This window comes from Bufo gargarizans, chromosome 2 (assembly GCF_014858855.1).
Source record: "Bufo gargarizans isolate SCDJY-AF-19 chromosome 2, ASM1485885v1, whole genome shotgun sequence".
In the NCBI taxonomy this organism is placed as follows: Eukaryota; Metazoa; Chordata; class Amphibia; order Anura; family Bufonidae; genus Bufo; species Bufo gargarizans.
In genome coordinates this window covers 226716905-226740392 of record NC_058081.1, presented here as the reverse complement: position 1 = coordinate 226740392, position 23488 = coordinate 226716905, and the positions used below count along the sequence as shown (strand labels likewise).

The window sequence follows — 23488 nt, the reverse complement described above, 5'->3', positions numbered from 1 at the left end:
CATGCATGTTCAGCAGAGTAATTAACACCGAAGAGGACAATATACGGGTACAGATGGATGTGGATAGATTGGAGGCTTGGGCAGAGAAGTGGCAGATGAGGTTTAACACTGACAAATGTAAGGTTATGAACATGGGAACGTATAATGCAAGTCACCCATACATACTAAAACACTGGGTAACACTGACATGGAAAAGGACTTTGGAATTTTAATGAACAGCAAACTTCCCTGCAGAAACCAGTGTCAGGCAGCTGCTGCGAAGGCCAATAAGATAATGGATTGCATCAAAAGGGGAGTCCTGCCACTAGTCAGACCACACATGGAGTATTGTGAGCAGTCCTGGGCTCCTGTGAACAAGGCAGTCATAGCAGAGCTGGAGAGGCTTCAGAGGAGGGCGACTAAAGTAATAACCGGATTACAGTACCCAGAAAGATTATTAAAATTAGGGTTATTCACTTTAGAAAAAAGATGACTGAGGGGAGATCTAATAACTATGTATAAATATATCAGGGGTCAGTACAAAGATCTCTCCCATCATCTATGTATCTATCTGCTATGATCTATCTATTTATAAAAGAGTTCATGAGGGATCCGGATGTATTTAATTGATCTTGGTTGTTTTTCTGTCAATTTCCCCAAGATGGTGAAAACTGTCTCTACCTCATGAGGGTTTTTGCCTTCCTCTAGATCCACACTGAAGGATAATAGGATGAACAGGATGGACATGTCTTTTTTCAGCCTTACATTACTGTGTGTTGTGAATACTAAAGAGAGAGGAATTTTTTGCCAGACTAATGCTCCACAGAACAAAAGGATCGAGCAGTTGAAATCCAGCTCCCTAATCCTTATCACCACTTACATCAGCCAATGAGGGAAACTCAGGAGACCCACATAGTTGGCTGGCTATACCTAAATCAACAGGTTTGGCAGACATATATCTAACTTATAGGGTCAGCTTTAGGCCTCTTGCAAAAACGTAGCCGTTTTTGTGGTCTGCAAATTGCGGATCCGCAAAACACAGATACCGGCCGTGTGTGTTCCGCATTTTGTGGAACAGTACGTCCTGCCCTTCGTAAGAACTACCAATTCTTGTCTGCAAAACAAGCAAGAATAGGACATGTTCTAATTTTTTTGTGGGGCCACGGAATGGAAATGTGGATGTATATAGCACATGGATCGGATGCGGACCGAAACCACGGTCATGTAGATGAGGCCTTATTCAAAATATCATCCAATATAATAAATTCTTACTGATCTGGTGCCTGATATATCACAGTAATATATTATGATGTTTAGTGCATATACAGTACTTCAAACATGCTAAAATTTTGCATACTATCAGGTGTATTAATACTAGTTTTGTTCATTTCTACAGAAAGCTGTTGACCTTGGTGATCATTGACAGGTGGGCTTTCTCATTTAGATATGTGCTCTCTGTTATTGCCACCTATCTGTATTTTTAGAAGAGAGTATTGTATGTATGTTCTCTATGGCCACCATGGAGGCCACTAAAACAACCACTACTGATTTATGTACTCATTGTAAGCAGTTAGTAAAATATGTCCTTGCCTCCTCCACTGAAATGCTATTATATAATTCCGTACCATCTTTGCTTGACTTGAATATTCTAATCGGTGTCTAGCACTGGTACCACAAACCAATTTTTTTTAAAGTCCTAATTTAAATAATATTTAAATTCGAAAGAACAGTGCTGAAAAGAAGCCAAATACTTACAATAAGCATAGTTACAGCAGTGATGATTTTAAGACCAATTATACAGGGCCGCAATGATCCAAAGTATTTTGCAGATGTAGATATGTTCATTAAGCTGAATAATTTATGGACTTAATGGGAGAAAAGCAGAAGGAAGGGAACACGAAGACATCTGAATGAAATGATCACTCTTCTTTAAAATTTTAAATACCTCATAAGCTACATTCTCTCATATTTAAATGCTCTGTATGGATGTGCATTTCTGGCATATTTCCTCACAAGATAAGTTATAATGTCCTTTCGTGTACATTTCAAATGGGCATTATAATAGTTCCAAATGCAATATTTGAAGCACAATTTTACCGTGCAGCAAAAAGACACTTTGTAGTAAAATATTAGCTGATACATTTCATAACTACGCTGGGTTTGTGGGAATGCCAAGAGGTATTTGCGTATGTTACCAGTAGGACATTTGCCACAGGGAAATAACATGCCACTGGTATGGCAGACACTCAGCAAGATGGGAGTTAGGCTCTTCTTATATCAAAACTGCAGAGCTATGGTGGGTAAGGGTATATCCCATCAACGATTTGTCCAAGGATGGAGGGGTTGCTGTGCACTAATACCAGGAGCAGGGCTCACTCATCTTCATTGTAAGGCCATGTAGGTGACACATCTAGGATAAGAATTTTGCTCAATTGTGGGTTTGTGCCGGATACAATTAGACATTTCTTCTATAAAGATAGATTTTCTGTGGAGAACTGCTAAAATATCACAAATAGAGCAAACATACATGAGATAAAATCACTTGTAAATGCTCTCCTGACTTTGCCTTGGCAATCCCTCATCTTTCTTTTCCGTTTTCATCCATGAAACTCTTGGTGTTCACATTTCTATATCATTAAACTGTCCAGGACCATTTCACATGTGACACTGGTTACATGCGTTAGCTGTGAAATGCTTATACATGCTGCTTACTGGCATAGATAGTAAATAGATTTCTCTTCACGGGAAATTGCATTGTACTAATGTGAAGCAGCCTGGCATTTACTCATTGTTAGAAGAACTGACAGCTATGTGGTTTCACCTGAAAAAAATCCACTATTTTTATATCACCCCAGGGCAAAATCACCAATACGTTTGATCCCTATAATAAATGTCACTAGGGCTGGAAGCAAACTAATGGCTACTGTCTTTCATTCAAACAAAAGCAGCTAGGAATTTAATAAGACCTTTTAAATCTGCACCACATATCCAGAAAAGCAAATGCTTGGACAGTGGTCTCCAAATACATACGCATTTTAAAGGATACACTGATGCGGGGAAGATAAAATGAAAAAGTGGTCAACATAATTGCATGGTACTCATTGATAAATATGGTGCAATTATGTCTGCCAAGAATTCTCTATGGCAATAATAACAAGGTCTATAGTGAAGCAACTTATTGAAGCTATCCCAGTGGAGCAAGAGACAGGTCACTGTGCTGGACACTTGGCAATAGGCAGGTTCAATACATAGTGAACCTGTCATCGTCGTGACTTATTGCACAGATCTCAAGCAATTTACCAGGCAGTGACCCCTTATTTTTCTGGGACGCTGTCATAAAGTCTGAAATTCTGCTGATCTAATTTGGTCAGAGGAGATGAAGCAGTGTAGAAAAAAAGCACACATGCTAGCAAAGTTCATAGAAATGCAGCAATTTCTGCTTATTAAGCTGTCATAAGGATTTACAAATAAAAGTCGATGCCTAAAATTGTATGGCTATAATTATATAAATAAATAGAAATGAACAGATATTGTTAATAATGTTAAATAGCCAATCTGGTCTTAATATGCATGATATTTTCTGGATCATTAGTGAGTCTGTGTGCACAGCAATGGCTCCATGTGACACCAAGCTGACAATGGCTGGCAAGCTTTGGATTATTTATAATTTGGTGGATCCTTGCTAACAAAATCAGTTAGCAGTGGGAGTAATGTGACAAAGATGTCCAAAGATCAAATGAAATCTCTATTACTAGTACGTATGGACATTTTGCATAACTTAATGAAACAGAGGAACCAAATAAAAAGTCTGGGGGGAAAAATAGTTGATTAGGTTTTTCCATGCTAAAGACCAGACCATCTAAACATATTCCCTGCAGCTCCCTGTCATTGCCCCCGCTACTTACAAAAAATGCTATTCGTGATGAAGTAATTTGTCACAAAGCAATTTTTTGTGTGAAATTCGTCGAGCCTTGGACCAAGCTCTGGGTTCAGAGTCAGATTGGCCCCCCAGAGGATCCTCAGGTGGGCCCAGGCTCTAGTGAGCCCAAAAGCCCAGGAAAAAATAAATAAATAATTGGAACTGCCTTTGGAGCGAATCACTTGCTAAAATGGGCTTTATTGCTTTGATCCAAAACCAATATAAACTTTGCTGATGATATAGGGGTTGGGCATCAAGAATAATTTCCTCAAAGGGGCCCTGGGTTATTTGGAATCTGGCAGTATGCCTAGTGAATCACCAAGGAATGGTTGTTATAAAAATGGCTCCTCTCCAAGACAAGGTGTTATTATAATAATGAACTTGAGAACTAGCTCAAAGGTCAGATAACCGTTATCTTCTACTTGTAAAAGATTCTTCTCAAATTTCTTGGTTCTCACTCACAAAACTGCAAAAAAATAAAAATAAATGTAATTGGAAATTAATTACAGGCATTGCCATTTTCAAATACTAAGCACTATCCATGCTGACTGTACATTCCCTGGAGATCCAGGCTTCTGATCCTAGGGAAACTTGACAGAAGATAGGGCTAATACTATCAGGGAGAGGTGAGGGCATAGTCTCCAGTGTCAGACAGGGGTCACCCTTATCAGTGCGGGTGCTCCTCTTTGCTGACGTTAGGGTATAAAATACAACGGACATTCATCCAGCTAAGACAGTTACTATAGGTCTGTATAGTAACCTCTATCAAGACCAGAGATCCACATATGATGTGAGGATGCCCCTACCTACTGAGCCAAAACATGTGAGGAACTTGACAACTAGCTCAAGGATCACACAAGCAATATCTTCTACCTGTAAAAGCTTCTTTTCCTATTTCTTGGTTCTCACTTACACAAACCCAGTAAAAAACATTGCCAGTTAGTTATGGACACTGCCAGAGATTGCCCATCTCATAGAGGGTGCTCCACTTTCTTAATGTTAGGGCATGGTCTATAATGGATACCTAGACCTTTGTCTAGACCAGGGAACCAAATATGATGTTATGACTCTTCCACCAGTAAGTTAGTTTGTAAAAAGCCATCTATGTCAATATTTTATTTTGTACTAGCAGCTTTACCCATGCTTCACGTGCCGTGTTACAGCCCATCGGTATGTATTCAGAAACAACTCCTGATTTCTAAAAAAGTAGATGAAAGAAACCCTCTTATCTGCTGGATCTTTGCTTCTGTACCAGTTGTTTGTGTTTCATTTTCTCAACACTATATGCTCCTGCATTTATCCTTACATGTCGGCTATAATTAAAGGGAACATCTACTTATCCAAAGGCAATTTAGAAAATATTCCACTCTAATTTTTCAGGCCAGGAAACAAAGGAAACAGCTTATTGCCCTAGGTATTATTTTCAACAAAGTGAATATCACCTTTTAAGTTACTGCACAAAGTTACCAAGGATCACTTAAGGGAATGCTACTGGGAGGTACATCGTAGGATTAAAAAAAGGAAAATAATCATGGTGCTGTTGTCATCCTTTTAAATGTTCACCTATTTTGCTAGGTTTTACCGTTCTTTGGTGAGTCAGAAGCACGAGAAAATCTTGTCAACTGCATTTAATGCGGTGATAATGTACTGGAAAAACAGCTAAATTTACTTTCTCTCATAAAACAGTGTTAAGAAATTGCTAACACAAAATAATGTGTTTTCACTAAAATCATCTGACAGCTATCAGTTATTCACAGTCTAATTTAGAATTTCCAGAATTTCCATGGCCATTTTTAATCTATGCTAGCATAAGTTCACTGAGGATAAGTGTACAAAAATATATTACAGGATTGAATAATTGGCCTCATTTTACATGTCAAAGTGTTTGGTAATTATTTGACAGCATTAAGGGGAGTCCAATTCTTAATGTGTCTATCTGCAGTGACCATCACAGAAGCCTCATGAAGTTCACAGGCCTCTTTTATGAGACAATTATGTCTCATACCTCCCAAACAATCCCAGTGCTGTTCTAACATATGTCCTGATATAAGCGGCAAAAACTACGGCAATAACGATTGTACATGCAAGCAGTTGATGATTGGCTGCCAATATATGAGTTTCTTTAAAGACCTTCTGTTAGCATGATCAACTGTATTAAACCAGGCATATTCCCTGTTGTGGTTGATCATGTTGATTAAAATGATACCTTTCTTTTGTTTGTAGCTTGAAAAGCTTCAGAGATATCTTGACTTTTACATTTATACAAATTAGGCAGTTTGAGCACCAGGGAGCTGGCAGCAATGCCTGGAGCACCACTACAGCTACGCCCCTTGGTGCCCAGTACACTCCCTCCTCCCTCTTGATTCACAGGGCTAGATGAGATAACCCTTCTTGTGCCTGCCAGTGTGCTACCAATATAATTCGTCCTCGTAAATATCATTCTAAATCATTGGTGTCAGTGTGTTCAGGCTAATGCTCTAGGACCTATATTTGGTTGCCTGCAATCATTGGTGGCAGGGAAACCTGCAGCAGGGAGAGGGCATTGTACGGGGACAAGAGAATATCTTGTGATACTCCCAGCAGCTGCACTCCTCTGCTACCTGTGAAGCCGCCACTGATGTCAGTCCACCTAGTCCTCCCACTTTTGGAAGAGTGGCGAGTGTAATAATGGGTATGGTATAGGAATCTTCACCCAACAGATTTTGAAAACATGCTGATAAAATCAGCACGAAAAGCAAAGTTGTTTTTTTTTGTGCTATTTTTGATATGCTTTTGATGCATTTTTCTTACACATTTTTTTTTTTAACCAATGAGTGTTCACTTCAATACAAAGCTGCATTAGTAGTTCAAGGTTTTTACTGTCCAAAAAACAAAGAAGGGAGAGGGCAATTACGGGAAAAACACACAAAAAAACTATTGGACTTACATGGATCTGTTTCCTATTCATTTAAATAGGAGATTCAGCACGGAATCTGCCCAACAGAGGGCATGCTGCTTCTTTTTTCCCATGCTTATTTTTTCCACAAGGAAAAAAAAAGCAATATGCTGCTTCCAATTTAAATTAATGACAGGCTGTTCAGAGGCGTTTTTTCGGAGCCGATTTTGAAATTCGGCATAAAAAAACTTAGTGTGAACTGGCCCTTAGGAAAGGGCTTTACGGTACTTTAGTAAAACTTTCAATGACTGGGGCTTCTGAACAATTCATTACTGTAACTCTCAGAAGAAGCTTTGCCAGCAACCCCTGGTATAAATCCTATGGTTTATAAATCTAATGGCGCATTTACACTTGCCAAGCGGAAAGTAAATGATCTGCTCGTCAGTGGATGCAAAGAGCTGCATTTACAGGCAGCGATCACCTCCACTGTATGAGGATGAATGATGACTACTGCCGTTCTGCTATTGCTCGTCCTCATACAGATTCAATGTTTTTGGGGAGCAGATTGCTGTTCACACAGGACAGTCTGCTGCAAAGGAAAATTATTTAATGTGCATTTTGCTTGTTCGTCGGGTGATCGGTGGCACATTTTCAGGGGCCTATTATCTGGGTTTCTTGGGTTATGCCTGCTTAGCAGAAAACTGAATTATTTGATGTGCAAATTACCATTTAAAAAATACTAGTCCTTATAATACTGCATATGGGATACTGTTATCTATCTATCTAGTTACTGTATATAACTATCTATATATATGACTATCTGTCTATCTATCTACATATACGACTAGTATCTATCTAGCTACATTCATGACTGTTATCTGTCTATCTATCTACTGTATATAACTATCTGTCTATATATATATATATATATATATATATATGGGTAATACTATCTATCGATCTATCTACATTTATGACTATTATCAATCTATATATTTATCTATCTAAGTAAACAAACTCCACGGCACTTCCAAGCAACAGTGTACGTTTATTCACCAGATAACAGAGACGTTTCGGTTCACACAATGGAACCTTTCTCAAGCAGTGACCCCAACAAAATGGTGCTCAATACAGATATAAATACATGCACACGTGATAATGAGCCATTACAGGAAATGAATGAAAAAGTGTAAAACAATGTACAAAAAAAATCATAAAAATGTGATAAAATGTGATAAAATGTCACTGCTTGAGAAAGGTTCCATTGTGTGAACCAAAACAGTGCTGTTATCTGGTGAATAAACGTACGCTGTTCCTTGGAAGTGCCGTGGAGTTCGTTTACTCATATTGTCCAGTAGGTGGGTCCCCTCTATAGCCGCTGGCACTCCGTTTTACTTCTTTACTGCTGTGCTGCCTGCCATTTTTTTTCTTTGTTAGATAGATAGATATCTTTCAAACCTGTCTAATAAAGTATCAGGTGAGGAACATCCTTATGAGTACAATAGCTCTACCACTAGGCCAATCTTTTAGAATAAAATGTCATTTTAATAGAGATTAAACAGATTATTTGGTGCAGCACCGGTGGGTGGAATTAGCTATTGAACTCTTCAAGCACTCACTCAGGACCACATTATAAGTAATGTTTGCTACAATACACTCAATACACAAGCTGTTTTCAAAGGACAGTGCTGAAAACTAAGGCTTCTCATATAATACAAAAGGAAGCTGCACAAAGATCTAGCAAAACCTGCAAGACTCAGCACGGAGAATGCTTTTGATATTGACACTAAGCTTTTATTATGACAGAAGCTTTGTTAAACTAGAACTTTTTTTTTAAATAGAAAAAGTGTTTCAGAATGGTGTTTGGCATATTCTCTCCTAGAAATACATATCTGCAGAGGCCAAAGTGACACCATTTTTCCAACAAAGCCACACGTTTTCAAGAACGAATGCTTTTGTTACCCAAAATCTGAGCTTGAAAACGATGTGGATACATTCTCAGCTTCAGTTGAAGTCTACGTTAAAGTGATCTAAACCATAATGTAAACAATTAAATGAAGACAGGTGATGTGACTCAGAAGCTTAAATTATTGTATTTCTATCATAAAATATTCATCTGATTGTGTTCCTATACCGAATACAAAATCTTAGTTTACCGTAACGTCCAAAAAGATAGCTATTAGAATTTTGGCTCATAGCTATTACACTGCGTTCCACAATAAATATACATTTGACTGTCCTTTGGTTTTGCTAAGGGAGAGTCAGAAGACCCATTACACATTAGCTAGTCATCAAAATTGTCAGGTTTGGCCAGCCAACTTTTAACTAATGTGCATGGCCAGCTAAAGATTATTAAAAATGTGGCTGCTTATTACATCACATTATACATTATATCACTGCCAATTGCTAATACCCTAATCCTTCAATTTGTAGATAAATGGTTTCTCATACAATGTGTATCTAACTCCAGTAGTTCACACTGAGTGCTAATATCGGCAGCTCTACGTGAATGAACTGATGTGATCAAAGGATCCTTCACACATATATTTCAAATGCTTGTAAAACATTGTAATGAATTTCAAGTAGTTTTTTTTATTTTATTAAATGTAAAACAAAACACTTTGGCTTAGTGGGAAGAAAAGATGGCCTTAGCTGTGATAGCATGCATCAAAATTGCACCAATTAGTGGTGGTGTAAAGTTTAGCAGAAGTGTCTAACAATGCACCAAATCTATCATATAGCACACACCACTGGGACGTCTAGTCTAACGCTGTCTACAAGTTAGAAGGCATTGGCAAATGTGACTCTCTAGACTTTAAAGTAACATCTAGCTGCAGCATTTTGAACAGCACCAATGAAAACTCCCTGAAAAATGCAGAAAAAGCTCTGCACGATTTTAGCCATAAAAGTGTATTATTCACTGACTGAAAAGGAAGGACTAGTTACAGCAAAATTCCATGGTTATGACTGATGGAATTGACTCAAAATAGCGAAAAGTTTAAATAAATTCAGTTTGGAATGGTTAAAACTGCTGACAGACTCCCTTTAAATATATATTACATAATAATTTTGTAAGTGCCTTGTTTAATTTAGGTAAAGAAGCGGCGTTTCGCAAGAATAAAACAACTATACAAATAGTCAGTCTTAATTGTTATAGGATAGCCACTGCATTGTGTTTAAATGTGTGAATACAGAAATCAGGCTACAAATACTCAAAATGAAAAAATGTAAAGGGGCTGGTTATAGCTACTGAGTTATAGCTACTGAAAGCATTGAGCTGCTAAAGTTATTATCTTAATGAGAGACAACAGAAATAAATTAATATATTAAGATAGCAATGCTGCATTGACAAGCATACTCTCTTTAACTGGTAATTGGTGTCATCAACATGGGATGCTAGAAAACACAGCTGTGTTGTTTCCAAAGGAAGCAATGAAAAAATATATGATAGGCTCAAAAGGATGCACAAATAAATACAATCTACATATGGACTGATATTCACGTAAACAATGTTTCTTTTCCTGGAACTAAACATGTGCAGGGGCGCACTGCTAACGAGGCGAGGTGTGGCGGCACTACCTAGGGACGAGTGGGGGGCGGCAGCGGCAGTGCCTTGGGCAATGAATGCCTCCATTATGGAAGTGCTCATGTTTCTACATTCTCTGGATGGTGATACAGTTGAATGCTGTGTCTCCCTGCCCTGCAGTTCGCTCTGATAGGCTTAAGGCCTAGAGTCTGTAAGCTATCGGAGGACATCATAAATGTCATGATGATGTCATCATCATCATGCCACTTGAAACAGGCAGTATACAGCTCAGAACACAGACCGGAAAAGGCTTGTGCCCTGCACCACATCCTGACAGTGACGTGGAGGTAAGTATTTGTGTTTTTTTTAATCTTTCTGCGGCAGTATGCTGTTGGGACACTATGAGGGGTCATTATTATAACTGGGGGGGGGGGGGTCAATATCGGGACATTAGTTCCACTGGAGGCACTAAAAAGGGGCATTTTTGTACTGGCATGCATAAGAGGGAATTTTGTAAGTACTGACACATTATAAGGGAGCATTTTTGGACTGGCACACTGCAGGGGGCTATTTTGTATTGGCACACATTATAAGGGGGGTACTATGGGGACATTTATTCTAATAGGGGCACTAAAAAAGTATATATTTTGTACTGGCACACAGAAGGAGATATTTTTGTACACATAAGGGGGCATTTTTCTACTGGCACACATTATAAGGGGCATTTTTTTCTACTGGCACACATTATAAGGGGCCATTTTTGTACTGGCATTTAAGGGCACATTTGTTGCACTGGCACACATTAGGGGCATTTTTTCTACTGGTACACATTATAAAGGCAATTATTACTACTGGGAGGCATTATAATTGGCTTTATTACTACTGGGGGACAATGGGGAACATGATTACTAGTATGGGCACTATGAGATCATTATTACTATTGGAGGCACTGTAGACTGTGGGGGCACTGTTAACACTAAGTGCACTATGGCAGACAGTTATACTATTATTGGGACTTTTTGGAGCACTATTACTGTTGGGGGGGAAACCCTGGTACAGTATCAGCTTAGCATAATTATCGAATAGTCAATACTATTAGTGTCAGGGACACTATTTGCTGGGCACAGTTATTTTTAAGGCACTACCTGACAATAATTATGTTGCACCAGTTTTTTAAGGGGGAATTATCTGTTTCTGTAGTATAGTAGTGCGGAACAGAGTGGGCACAGTATTGGGGGTGGCAGAATGGGTTTTTCAGAAGACAGGGAAGATGATAGAAAAGTAGGAAACTAAGATGTCTGTCAAACTCTACAGAGACAAGACATAGCTGAAAGAAATAATCATAGCTGTCTGGTCCGAATGGTGAAGATGAAGAATGACAAGTTCTATATCAGAGGAGGTATCATTGGATGTAAGAGGTATGTGGAGCTGTATTACGCTGTATGTTTTGCAGTGCTGTATGTAATGTTTTCCAAGTATTTCTTTAACATTAGGGCTGTGAGGTTGAGAATTTGGCATGGGGGCATCATTAAAATTTTTGCCTCAGGCAGCAGAAAGGCTAGGAGCACCCCTGAACACTGGCTTGTGTCAATTTATATAAATGGGACCTATGTTACATGCAGCCGGGCCACCACAACCAAGTATCATGACCACATCAAACTAATCAAAAGGATGGGGAATGAAATAAAATCAAATATGATGAAAATGTTAACAAGAACAATTAGTACATCAAAAATTTAGAAATTCTTCAAACCCCCTCCCCTCAATACTGTTCAATGATAAAAAAAAAAAGATGGAATTGGCGACACAAATGTTTTCTTTGAACATCCTGGACGAATGTTCCATTTGACAAACAGAAAACACGTCTCACCCGGGCTTGTTAGCGCTCCCAGTGCGCTAGTCGTTGTGGAGAGAGGATTTGCATTGGTGGTTGCAGAAGTTTGGGCTGCGGCTGCTGCAGCTGCTAAAGTAGCCAAATTCTGTAATTGCAAAGCATTCATGCCTGTGTAGGAAACAAAAGAAACCTTCAGGGATAAAGTAAAAAAAAAAAAAGAATTCACCTCTTCCTGCTTCCTGCTTTGCTCATTGTGATGAAATGTGAAAATGACTTCATGGAAATGATTTTGTCACAAAGTTAATGGAATTCTATGTATCAGTCCATTTCAATAGTACATAATACTCATCCATGTCTTCTGAGCCTATTCAATTACATGAGCCAAATGTAATCTTAAAAACATCATATTCACCAAAAAGTTAAATACGGACTGTATTCACTTTAGTCAATGTTAAAAAATCTAAAGGTATCTCAGCAGTGTCATAAGTCAAGGTCAAGGTTCTAGAACTAAACACTAAAGCCTCTTTCACACGAGCAGGTTCCTGTGCAGGAAAAAATTATGGTTTTGCACGCAAGTTCATTCAGTTTTTTCTGCAATTGCGTTCAGAAGCTCCAGGCAGCAGAATTCAGTCACAAAAAAGTTGCAAATTTTGCCACACAATTTTATTGCACAAAAATTTTGAACTTTTTTGTGACTTTTTGTGATTTCACGCCACTCTCCCCACATTGGAAAACTGGATGGGAAAGTGGGTGTTATCTAGGCAAGATATAGGCCAAAGCTGCAAAAACGTCAGACTCTCACCCCCAGTAGCGGGCGGAGTAAACAGTGGAGTAACATCAGTAGACGAAGGTGCTGTCCAAGTGTACCAAACAGGCAATGGCGATCAATCTGGCACAAATGATGCAATGTAGACTAAAGAAAAACTGACATGATATATTCCACTTAATTGTGCTCCACTAGTGCAAAAAATTGTGTGCAGAAATATGGTCCTTGTGCACAAATCTGCAAGACTAACCTGCAAACCGCGGATCTGCAAAATATGGATACCGGCCATGTGCATGTTGCATTTTATTAATAGAACTACCTATTCAGGAAAGAACATGTTCTACAATTCGCAGAGTGGCCGCATGGATGCGGACAGCACATGGACGCCCACATTCTTTTTACAGACCCACAGAAATAAATGGGCCCACGTGTGATCTGCAAAAAATGCAGATCAGACGTGGACCCAGACAACAGTTGTGTGCATGAGGCCTAATAGCTACTGTATGTAGAAAAAGAAAAACACTCATCATAATATATCTGCTAGATACATCATGGATCCTGTGAGGCTGTGCTGGGAATCTGGCAGCCTGATCTGACAGAGGATCAGGGGACCCGAGCTCACCATATCTGGCACTGCCGGACACAACCACTTACCACTGGATCCCCATTGACTATAATGGGAGACAGTTTGGCAGGGCAAATACTGCTCCATGCGGCACATGTTGAATGGCTGACAGGTAGCATTTATCCTGGAAAAGGCTAATGGAACAGCTTGCTGGAATCACAACGCAACTGTGAATGCTGCCTAAAAGAGAAGCCATGCTGCCAATGTGAATAGTGGTAGATGCTCAGTGGTTAGTACTGTTGTCTTGCAGAGCTGGTGTTGACTCCAACCGAGGGAAACATCTCCAAGGAGTTCTCCCGGTGTTTGTGTAGGTTTCCTCCAACACACCAAAGACATACTGATTAGATTGTGATCCCTAATGGGGACGTTGAGTGATGACAATCTCTGTACATCGCTGTGTAATAGGTTGAGGGTTTGATGAGTTAAATAAATATTCTCCACCCTTTGCACAACTGACATAATTACTACATCTTATTTCAGAGAATAAAGGAATATTCAGTAAAATAACTGATAAATGGCACATGTTTCTGTCTAGGAATCACCTTCCTGAAGTATAACCCCTTATAACAGATTCCCCTATATGGTATCTCAATGCGCGTTTACTCTTCCTAACTTACACTGGTTTTCAGGTAGACCGTAAAGAGCTTGTCCATCCAGGATTAGAAAAATGTGAAGTGAGCCTTGAAGGAGTTATCTAAAATCTATAATGCCCAACCATAGGCCCGGGCTCCTCACAGAGGCTGTACTTACCTTGCTCCCCGCTTGTTATACTGGCACGGCCGCCGCTGCCAGTATAAGAAGTTCCCGACGTTGCCTGCTATTGGCTGCTTTCCTCCCCTCCACCACAGGGAAAAGCAGTGACGACTGTGCCAGCATTAGAAGTGAGGTAAGTATAACCTGTGTGAGGGGCCCGGGTGGGGCGGCATTATAGATCTTAGACAACCCCTTTAAGGGCCCTTTTACACAGGCCGAGAATTGAAGAGATCATCGCGAGCAAGCATTAATAATAACACTGTGCGCGCCTTCTCCTCATACAGCTGGGCGTCGGACCCCTGCCGATCTGATATTGATGACCTATCCTGAGAATAGGTAATTAATAGTAAAAGCCCGGAGAACCCCTTCAGGTAGTCTTTCTGTTTTTGCCTTGATATTTGCATATTTGAATTTCCATACTAGATTTTTCCTGTTTGACAGTGTCATACATTTTCTAAGCTAGAATCTATTCTATTCTTCACTTTTTTTTTTCACTTTTTTGGGGGGTGGGGGCCAGGGAGGGTGTTGGGTAAGGAATAATAATTGCTTTATCATGGAAATAATGGTGTATTTAATAAAAATTATAAATAAAAAAAGAATTCATTTCAATATAGCGTCCGATCTTGTGGCGACAGCATATATTTTCCAATAGATTAAATAATGAGATTTATTAATTTACAGGTTTATTTTCTTTAGGGCTAGCAAGTAAAAATGTGACATTCACCTTAGGTATTTTTTGTCTTATTGTTCATAATCATTACCATAAATCTGCATATCAATAAGCATGAACAGATGTCAGTTGTTATGAGCGCTTGCCAATCAGGCCTGTTAAAAATTGACAGATGGGTGGTTATAAAAACATTCTCACAAGGCCTATTAGCGCATTCACTGAAAAATGTTGGTGTGTCTGTGCAGCCACAGATGCCGCTCTGTGAAAATAAGGGCCTATTTACAAGTGCGATCTGCGTCTGCTCAATGTCAGAGGATGCCCTTTCCAGACATGCTCATGCACACTAGAAAGCAATTATCACCTGGACTATTCTTCTCTGCATGTATCTAAGAACCCTAATGTGCGCGGTAGTTGTTTTCTTTAGCTTCTTTACATTCTCTATATGACTATCTATCTATCAGCAATTTTTTTTTCTGCACTAGGCCATACCACTAACTAACCACCCAAAACATACCTATGCACCTAATTCTAATCATCTTATCTATCTGTCTGTCCATCTATCAAGCAAAAATGTAAAATGAATGTGTGAATCCCAACACCCGACTGCATTTTAGATCCACATTAGTTATTACTGATTACTATAAAGCAGATTTACTGTTACAATAAATAAGATTAGGGTCAGCATGTTGTAAATCTGGTGATGATTTAGAAGACAATCATTTGTATTCAGGATACTGTGTATGTGATAACATCTACCATGCAGGAACAATCTACTCCTAATAATGTATTGCTGGCTATAAAACGTTCTGTGCAATCTCCACGAGAAATGACAAGCAATGGATTATTTTACATTATTACATTAACATGCATTTCCCCCTGATGTGTGGTAAACATGACAAGCAAGAATAATTCTTCATACAGAGCCTCAATACACGATATAATAATGTAAAATGGCCAATACAGAGCGTAAGCGATAAGATTAATTACACATTAGTCGTTCTATTTCAGAGCAGAATAAGCTGCTGTGTGAACAATGTCCTGCTTGTTTCATTGTGAGTAATTATTCTGGATGGAAATGTCGGTGAATATCACAGGAAGAAATATTCTAATTAATACATGACACAGGGCAATTTGTAATATACCACATAAAATGAGGTCAGCCTCATTAGGCCTTATCTATAGAATTTAGTATGGGCAATAAAGGAAAAGGTATTGCCAAAAGCAAATATTCTAGGATGCAACTGATATGTTTTGGCAGCCAATCACAGGGCAATTTAGATTTTTCCAGAGCTATTTTGAAAATTGTAGAATTTATCTGATCTATCTATCACCCATATCTATCTATTCAATCTATAATCTATCTAATCTATCTATCTATCTATCTATCTATCTATCTATCTATCTATCCCATATCTATTATCTATCTATTGTTATGCAAGCGGGTGTGGACCCACTGCGCTATTGACTGGGTATACTCTGGAGGGGCGTAACAAAGCCACTCCCTGGTCTTCACTAGAGCCTCTGATGGTGAAGATAGGCTTGGGCCGTAAGGGTAATTGTCAGGGGCTACTCCATAGCTGTCCCCGAGTCAGTGGCAGCTGACCAGGGGGTCAGAGTACTCGGTGCAAGCAGGAGGTTCTGGGTGTGGACAGGCGGCAATCAATCAAAGTCAGTAAGCAAAGTCCGAGGTCAGAGGCAGGCGGTAAACAAACAAAGTCCATAAATGAGATCCGAGGTCAGGGGCAGGCGGCAAACAGGCAAAGTCCAGGAGTTCAATAAGCAAGATCCGATACACAGCGAAGCAGACAAGAGAGACACCTTAGAACTTGACTTGGAGAGAGACAAGCTAAAACCACGAGGTTGCTCAGGAATCTGGCAATAGTAGTTGGCAAATCCCAGGAACCGCTGGATTGATTTTAAAGAGGACCTTTCACTTATATAAACTATGTGAACTGAGTATGCTGCCATATAGAGCGGCGCCCGGGGATCTCACTGCACTTACTATTATCCCCGGGCGCCGCTCCGTTCTCCCGTTATAGGCTCCGGTACCTTTGCTCCTTAAGTTATAGTAGGTGGGTCTTCCCTTGTCCTGTGGGCGTCTCCTTCTCCTAGGCTGCAGCGCTGGCCAATCGCAGAGCACAGCTCACAGCCTGGGAGAAAAAAACCTCCCAGGCTGTGAGCTGTGCGCTGCGATTGGCCAGCGCTGCAGCCTAGGAGAAGGAGACGCCCACAGGACAAGGGAAGACCCGCCTACTATAACTTAAGGAGCAAAGGTACCGGAGCCTATAACGGGAGAACGGAGCGGCGCCCGGGGATAATAGTAAGTGCAGTGAGATCCCCTGGCGCCGCTCTATATGGCAGCATACTCAGTTCACATAGTATATACAAGTGAAAGGTCCTCTTTAAGCCTGAAGGACGAGGCCACTTTAAAATCGCTGACAGCTTCTCGGGATCCATCTGCAGACCAGTATCGGATATTATGTATCCTAGGAATGGCAGAGAGGACTGCTCAAAGGAACATTTCTCAAACTTGACGTACAGATGATTTTCTCTTAGCCTTTAAAGGACCAGATGAACCTGCTTCTGGTGAGTAGCCAAATCTGAAGAAAAAACAAGGATACCATCTAGGTCCACCACAACAAAGGAATATAGCAAGTCTCTGAAGATTTCATTAACAAATTCCTGGAACACTGCAGGGGCATTGCTTAGTCCAAAGGACATTACCAGGTATTCATAGTGACCATCGCGGGTGGTGAAGGCGGTCTTCCACTCATCCCCTGGCAAATCCTGATCAGGTTGTAGGCCCCACGTAGGTGTAATTTGGAGAAAACGATAGATCCCCTGAGGTGATCAAACAATTCAGGAATTAGGGGAAGAGGGTACTTATGTTTTACGGGTATCTTGTTAAGATCCCTGTAGTCGATGCATGGACATAGTGAGCCATCTTTCTTCTTCACAAAAAAGAAACCTGCACCAGCCGGAGAGGAAGATTTGCAAATAAATCCTCTGTCGAGGTTCTCCTTGATATACTCAGACATGGACTGAGTCTCTGCTGGTGCCAGGGAATAGATGCAGGAGGCGAGGAGCCCGGAATCTAGTCAATAGGGAAGTCATACGGTCTGTGAGGAGGTAGCGTCTCAGCTTACTTCTTCCCAAAGACATCTGCATAAGCATGATAGGCTGCTGGCAGACCCTGGAGATTGGGTTGAACCCCAGGTGACCGAGCTAGTTGAAAAGAAGAAAGACACTTCCCAAGACAGGACTGTCCCCAACAAAGCACCTCTCCGGACCTCCAGTCAAGGACAGGTTCATGAACACGAAGCCACGGAAGTCCCAGGAGGAGAGGATGAGACAGACTTGAGAAAACCAGGAACGAAATCTCTTCAGAATGAAGCGCTCCCACCTGTAATTTTACAGGTTCCGTGATGAACTGCATGGACTCAGATAGAGCCTTTCCATCGATGGACGATGCCATCAGAGGATTCTGCAGGCGTCAAACAGGTATCTGATGACGATCCACTAGGCATTGTTGCAGGAAGTTCTCTGCTGATCCGGAATCCAGAAGTACCGGCTCCGTAAATCGAACATCGCCTAACGACAAGGTTACTGGCAGAGTCAGAGGAGGAGAGGAATTGTCTTCACCTAGGGTCGCTTCCCCAACAGACCCTATGCTCGGGAGTTTTCCCAGCTTCAGAGGACAGGAACAGAGAAGATGACATGCACCGCCACAATAGAAGCAAAGCCCCCTTGTACGATGGTGACAACGTTCTTGCTCAGTCAGCCTGACTCAGTCACCCTGCAAGGGTTGTGGCACAGCCGCAGATGTAGAAGGCTGAGGGACTGAAGACGCTGGATGATATGGTCTACTCTCACGTGCTACCTCCTTAGCATGCTCCTGGAAGTGCAGATCAATCCGGGTGGCCAGGGAAAATTAGGTCATCCAGGGTAGAGGAAACATCCCGACCGGCCAGTTAATCCTTAATTTTTCAGGAGAGACCCTCCAAAAAGACGGCCACTAAAGCCTCACTATTTAAGCCCAATTCAGAGGCCAGTGTCCGGAACTGGACTGCATACTGGCCCATGGACTGACTTCCTTGGCGCAACCACAGTATAGAAAACGCAGCTGAGGTGGTGCGTCCTGACTCGTCAAACACCGTACGGAAAGCCTCTAGGAAGGCCTGTATATTCATAATGACTGGGTCACACCTCTCCCAGAGTGGGTTGAGCCAGGCCAGGGCTTCTACTGTAAGGTGCAACATTAAAAAAGCGACCTTGGCTCGGTCAGAAATAAACTGATGTGGCATTAGCTCAAAGTGCAGAATGCACTGATTAATGAATCCTCTGCACTGTTTAGGGTCTCCATCAAAACTTGGCGAAGCTGACAAACGAGGACTAGAACATGGCACATAGGGTGTCGACGGAGCTGGTGCCGGGTTAGCCGCTACAGCGGGAGCTGGAGGTGCAAGGTTGGTGGGCGACAGGTCATTACGGCGCATGTTCACATTGCGCAGATAGGACAGAATCTGAACCTGACAAATGGTGAAACAGAATCATAAGGACAAGGGGGAGATTTGAATAGTGTCAGACTGTGTGGGGACACGCTGGTAAGACCCATTGGACCTTCAATGCAGATAACCAGCAATTAATTTATAACTTCTAGCAGGAATAGTACAGGAATTCCAGAACACAGAGCCGTAAGAATAGATGCTCTAGAATTGTTACATGGGGAATGCAAGTCATTTTTAAAACAGGAATGTCATGATGAGAGGTGATAGGTCCTCTTTAAACCAAAGGGTTCAAAAACTGGAACTGTCCTTAAAGGGTTAAAAATTGGAATCTTTATATCCAGGAAAGACCCTAATCTTTATACTCTTAGGTGAATTCTTCAGGATGGTATTGCTTTTTACTATGCAGCACCAGCGCTCAGATCTTCAGCACAGATTTTTTTTTGGGAGTAATAAATAGTCTCATGAAAAAATTTCAATGTTTAAATTGCGTAAAATTGTCATAATAAATAAATGATTTTCTATGATGTTGTTTATTTACAGTCCTCGCCATTAATTATTTGACATAAGTGATAGAAATGTTCACAGCTGGGGGAATAATGTGCGGAGGATGCCATAGCGCCAAGAGTCATGTACTGCCCTTGTTAATCTACGTTCACCTGCAAGTCAGACTTTAAATAAACTACTTGCAATTTATTATCAAAGTCTCCCAGCTGCAAACCTGAAGCAAACAGCACAACAGGTGTTAAATAAAACATCAGGCAAGCGCTGCACTCTGCCGTCTCCTATACGTGGAGCAAAGCAGATGTTGCTTTTTTTCTGCTGTTAACAACTGTTGACAGCAGTGGGAATTGCGGTCAGATCAACTAGCAATGGTGACCAGTAAGTGCTGACATCTGAATTCTTTTTATTCGGATAGATCCTGGATAGATTTTATAATAGTAGATGCTTATTACAGTGAGAAAAGTAATGGTTTTATAGAATTATGGTAATGGGCAATGGATGCCTCCCATTTCGCTTGGGGGGTAACACAATGGCAAGCCAACAAGCCATAGGAGTAGCAGAATAATTGGCTACATAATGAGAGTGCAAGGACCGCACAGTGTGTAATATATACCATATCATGCTAAAATGCTGCTGCTGACAGCTAGACTGGAGCGGGTATGAAGCAGGAATGATAAAAGAGTCTATATGGCTGCAATGATGATCCTGTTTATGGAGAAATCAATATGGGAGCATTCACCAGAACACATTAGTCTAGGGACTTACCAATGTATCTACTGCAAAAATGTGTCCAAAAATTGGCGCATCTAGGGTTTTTATGCTTTTTTTGTGTCTCAGACACATTAGTGAAACCGGGCCCTGTATATTTACTCCTGTACATCACATACTACAGGTGATCACACTTTGAGCTCACATTGACAGATTCTTCATTTAATTAATAGACTGAAATGTAATAGATTTAAATATTTTTATGCAAAAATTTCTGAAAAACCTCAATCTAAACAGAGCATTAGGCCTCATGTACATGGACATATGGTACATGAGCTCAATTTGTACTGCATCTTTGCATGCCTCCCATTTCATATGCCACACCGGGGCAGATTTGCTAAACCTATAGGCATAAGCTTGGAGACACTGTCTAGTCCTGCACCAGATTTATCATTGTGCCTAAGGCGGGATGATAACAGTGCTGCAGAGTTGGACACTTTTGTCAAAATTTTTACCAACTATTGGTGGCTTACTTTAGGACAGAATCTTACATCAGAATTGTCGCCCAATTTTGGCACCTCATGGGGCATCTTAGGACACCCTTCCTTTCCTGTGAAGCCAGGAACCCTTCCTACTAAGCCCACCCTCCTGCGGATGATTTAGAAAACACAATAAAAGCCCAGATGCACCAATTTTCATCACTTTGCAGACACATTCTAGGTGCAGATACATCAGTAAATCTGGGTCACTGTGTAGTTTTCATATAGAACCCAACAGAAAGAAAAAATGTGGCACAGTTTTTTAGAAGGCAAATTCCAAAGGTTCTAGCAGAGGATACCTCTGACAGCACCTGGCTATACATTGCTACACAAAGTTTCATAAGGCCTAACCCAATATGCACTAGCGTGGATAATATATTTTTTGATACAAACCATTTTAAAGGGGATATGTCCCTAAAGTATGAAAGGTACAGGTCCCACTTCTAGGACCTGCACCTATACTTAGAAATAAGCTGGCAAAATCCGAGAGGGCGCACCACGCATGTTCAGTCACCCTACATACTTTCCTATGGGATCAAGTGCTAGCTTGGCTATTTTCATCAGCCCTATAGAAGTCAATGGAGCAGTGGATGTGCTTGTGCAGTGCGCCTCCTATTCATTTCAATGGTACTTCTGAAAATAGCAGAGCATGTCATTCTGCTATTTTCGGTGCTCCCATAGGAATGAATTTAAGGCGGCCGAAGATATGGGTGTAACCTACACCTATCAGACATAGGAGGCATATCCTAGCTATATGCCTCCAATGTCTGTGATGGTACAACCCCTTTAACAAACGTCTGACATGTTAGTAATCAGTAATCAGTTTTAATCGGTTGGGCCCTGGGTGATGATCCCTCCATGTCTAAAATGAGGAGGTAGAAGTGCTCAGCTGAGAGCCTCCTGTCAAGTGGGATATGGGTTCATGGAAAGTCTGTAGACTTAACAGAAATATGTATATTGCTCACTTACACATTCCACCTAGACAGTGCAGTCAACAGCCTTATAATTAGTGTTGAGTAAATGGAAGTGAAATGAATTGACTTCTATCTGAATTTCAGGAAAAAAATTGATTTACCACAAATCAATTTTCCCTGAAATGGCAGTAAAAAAAAAGGCAGTCAGTGATGACGTCACTGCACCCGGACAGCGTGATGACATGGTAATGTCAACACGTCACCGTGAATGTGATTTCTCATGGTTTCTTCAATTAAGATGGCCACAACAGGCTCTTCACGAGCATATGGATGAGTGATACATTGCCATGCCAGCACCTTTCCAGTGACCTCTACACTGCCATTAATATCTGCTAGCTCCATAGTATAAGATGTTATGATGATGATTTTTGGTATATATTATACTACTAGCTGAAGGACCCGGGTATATTTAATCTATTTAATTTCATGTTTGTGTGTGTCGTTAAAAGATATCAACACTATCCACTATAACAGTGACCCTGCCCCCAAAACAGTAACCTCCACAGCCCCCCACCCCTTAACACTGATCCCCCCCCACAGTGCCACGTCCCTTCAAATTGGACCTCCACAGCAGCCTACCCCCTTAACTTTGACCTTTACAGCAGCCTTCCCCTTTACCAGTGACTTTCACAGTATACCACCCCCTTGACAGTGACCTCCACAGGGATCCGCCACCTTAACAGTGTCCTTTACTGGATCGGGGGGATGTCCTTTTGAACACTTCACTCTAAGACAGCAGCACCGTACTGTCTGAGTGTAAGCTGCAGGGAGAAAGTCACTCTTCCTCCCACCTCTGCAGCTGACAGAAGTAGATTTTTACCTTCATTTTTTCAATCCCTGTTGGCTGAGGAGTGTAGGGGGTGTGGCCTAACCAGATCAGGGCATGGCTTAGCGGGACCAGAAGTTGATTTTTAACTTCATTTTTTCAATCTGTCGGCTGAAGAGTGGGAGGGGCTGTGGCCTAACCGGATCGGGGGGGGGGGGGGGGTCCTTTTGAACAGCTCACTGTAATACAGCAGTACTGTTCTGTCTGAGTGTGAGCTGCAGGGAGAAAGTCACCCTCCCTCCCACCCCTGCAGCTGACAGAAGTTGATTTTATCTTCATTTTTTCAATTCCCGTCAGCTCAGGTGTGGGAGGGGGCATGGTCTAACCGGATCTGGGTGTGGCTTAATGGGACCTAGTAGTTGATTTTTAACTTCATTTTTTCAATCTGTCGGCAGAGAAGTGGGATAGGGCGTAGCCTAAATGAATCGGGGGCATGTCCTTTTGAACAGCTCACTCTAAGACAGCAGCACTGTGCTGTCTGAGTG

At 41.1% G+C, this 23488-nt stretch overlaps 1 protein-coding gene across 23 annotated transcripts in view; it reads right to left on the bottom strand.

Moving 5' to 3' along the window:
• The window catches only part of CELF2 (CUGBP Elav-like family member 2), a 449189-nt gene that overhangs the window by 27649 nt on the left and 398052 nt on the right, over window positions 1-23488 (bottom strand). For 18 of the 23 annotated variants that reach the window (XM_044280047.1, XM_044280053.1, XM_044280048.1 and 15 more), the window contains one exon: window positions 12170-12301. The exons of the other annotated variants lie outside the window; for them this stretch is intronic. In XM_044280047.1, coding sequence (XP_044135982.1) covers window positions 12170-12301 — 132 coding nt within the window. The remainder of the gene's footprint in view (window positions 1-12169; window positions 12302-23488) is intronic. 23 annotated transcript variants of the gene reach the window in all.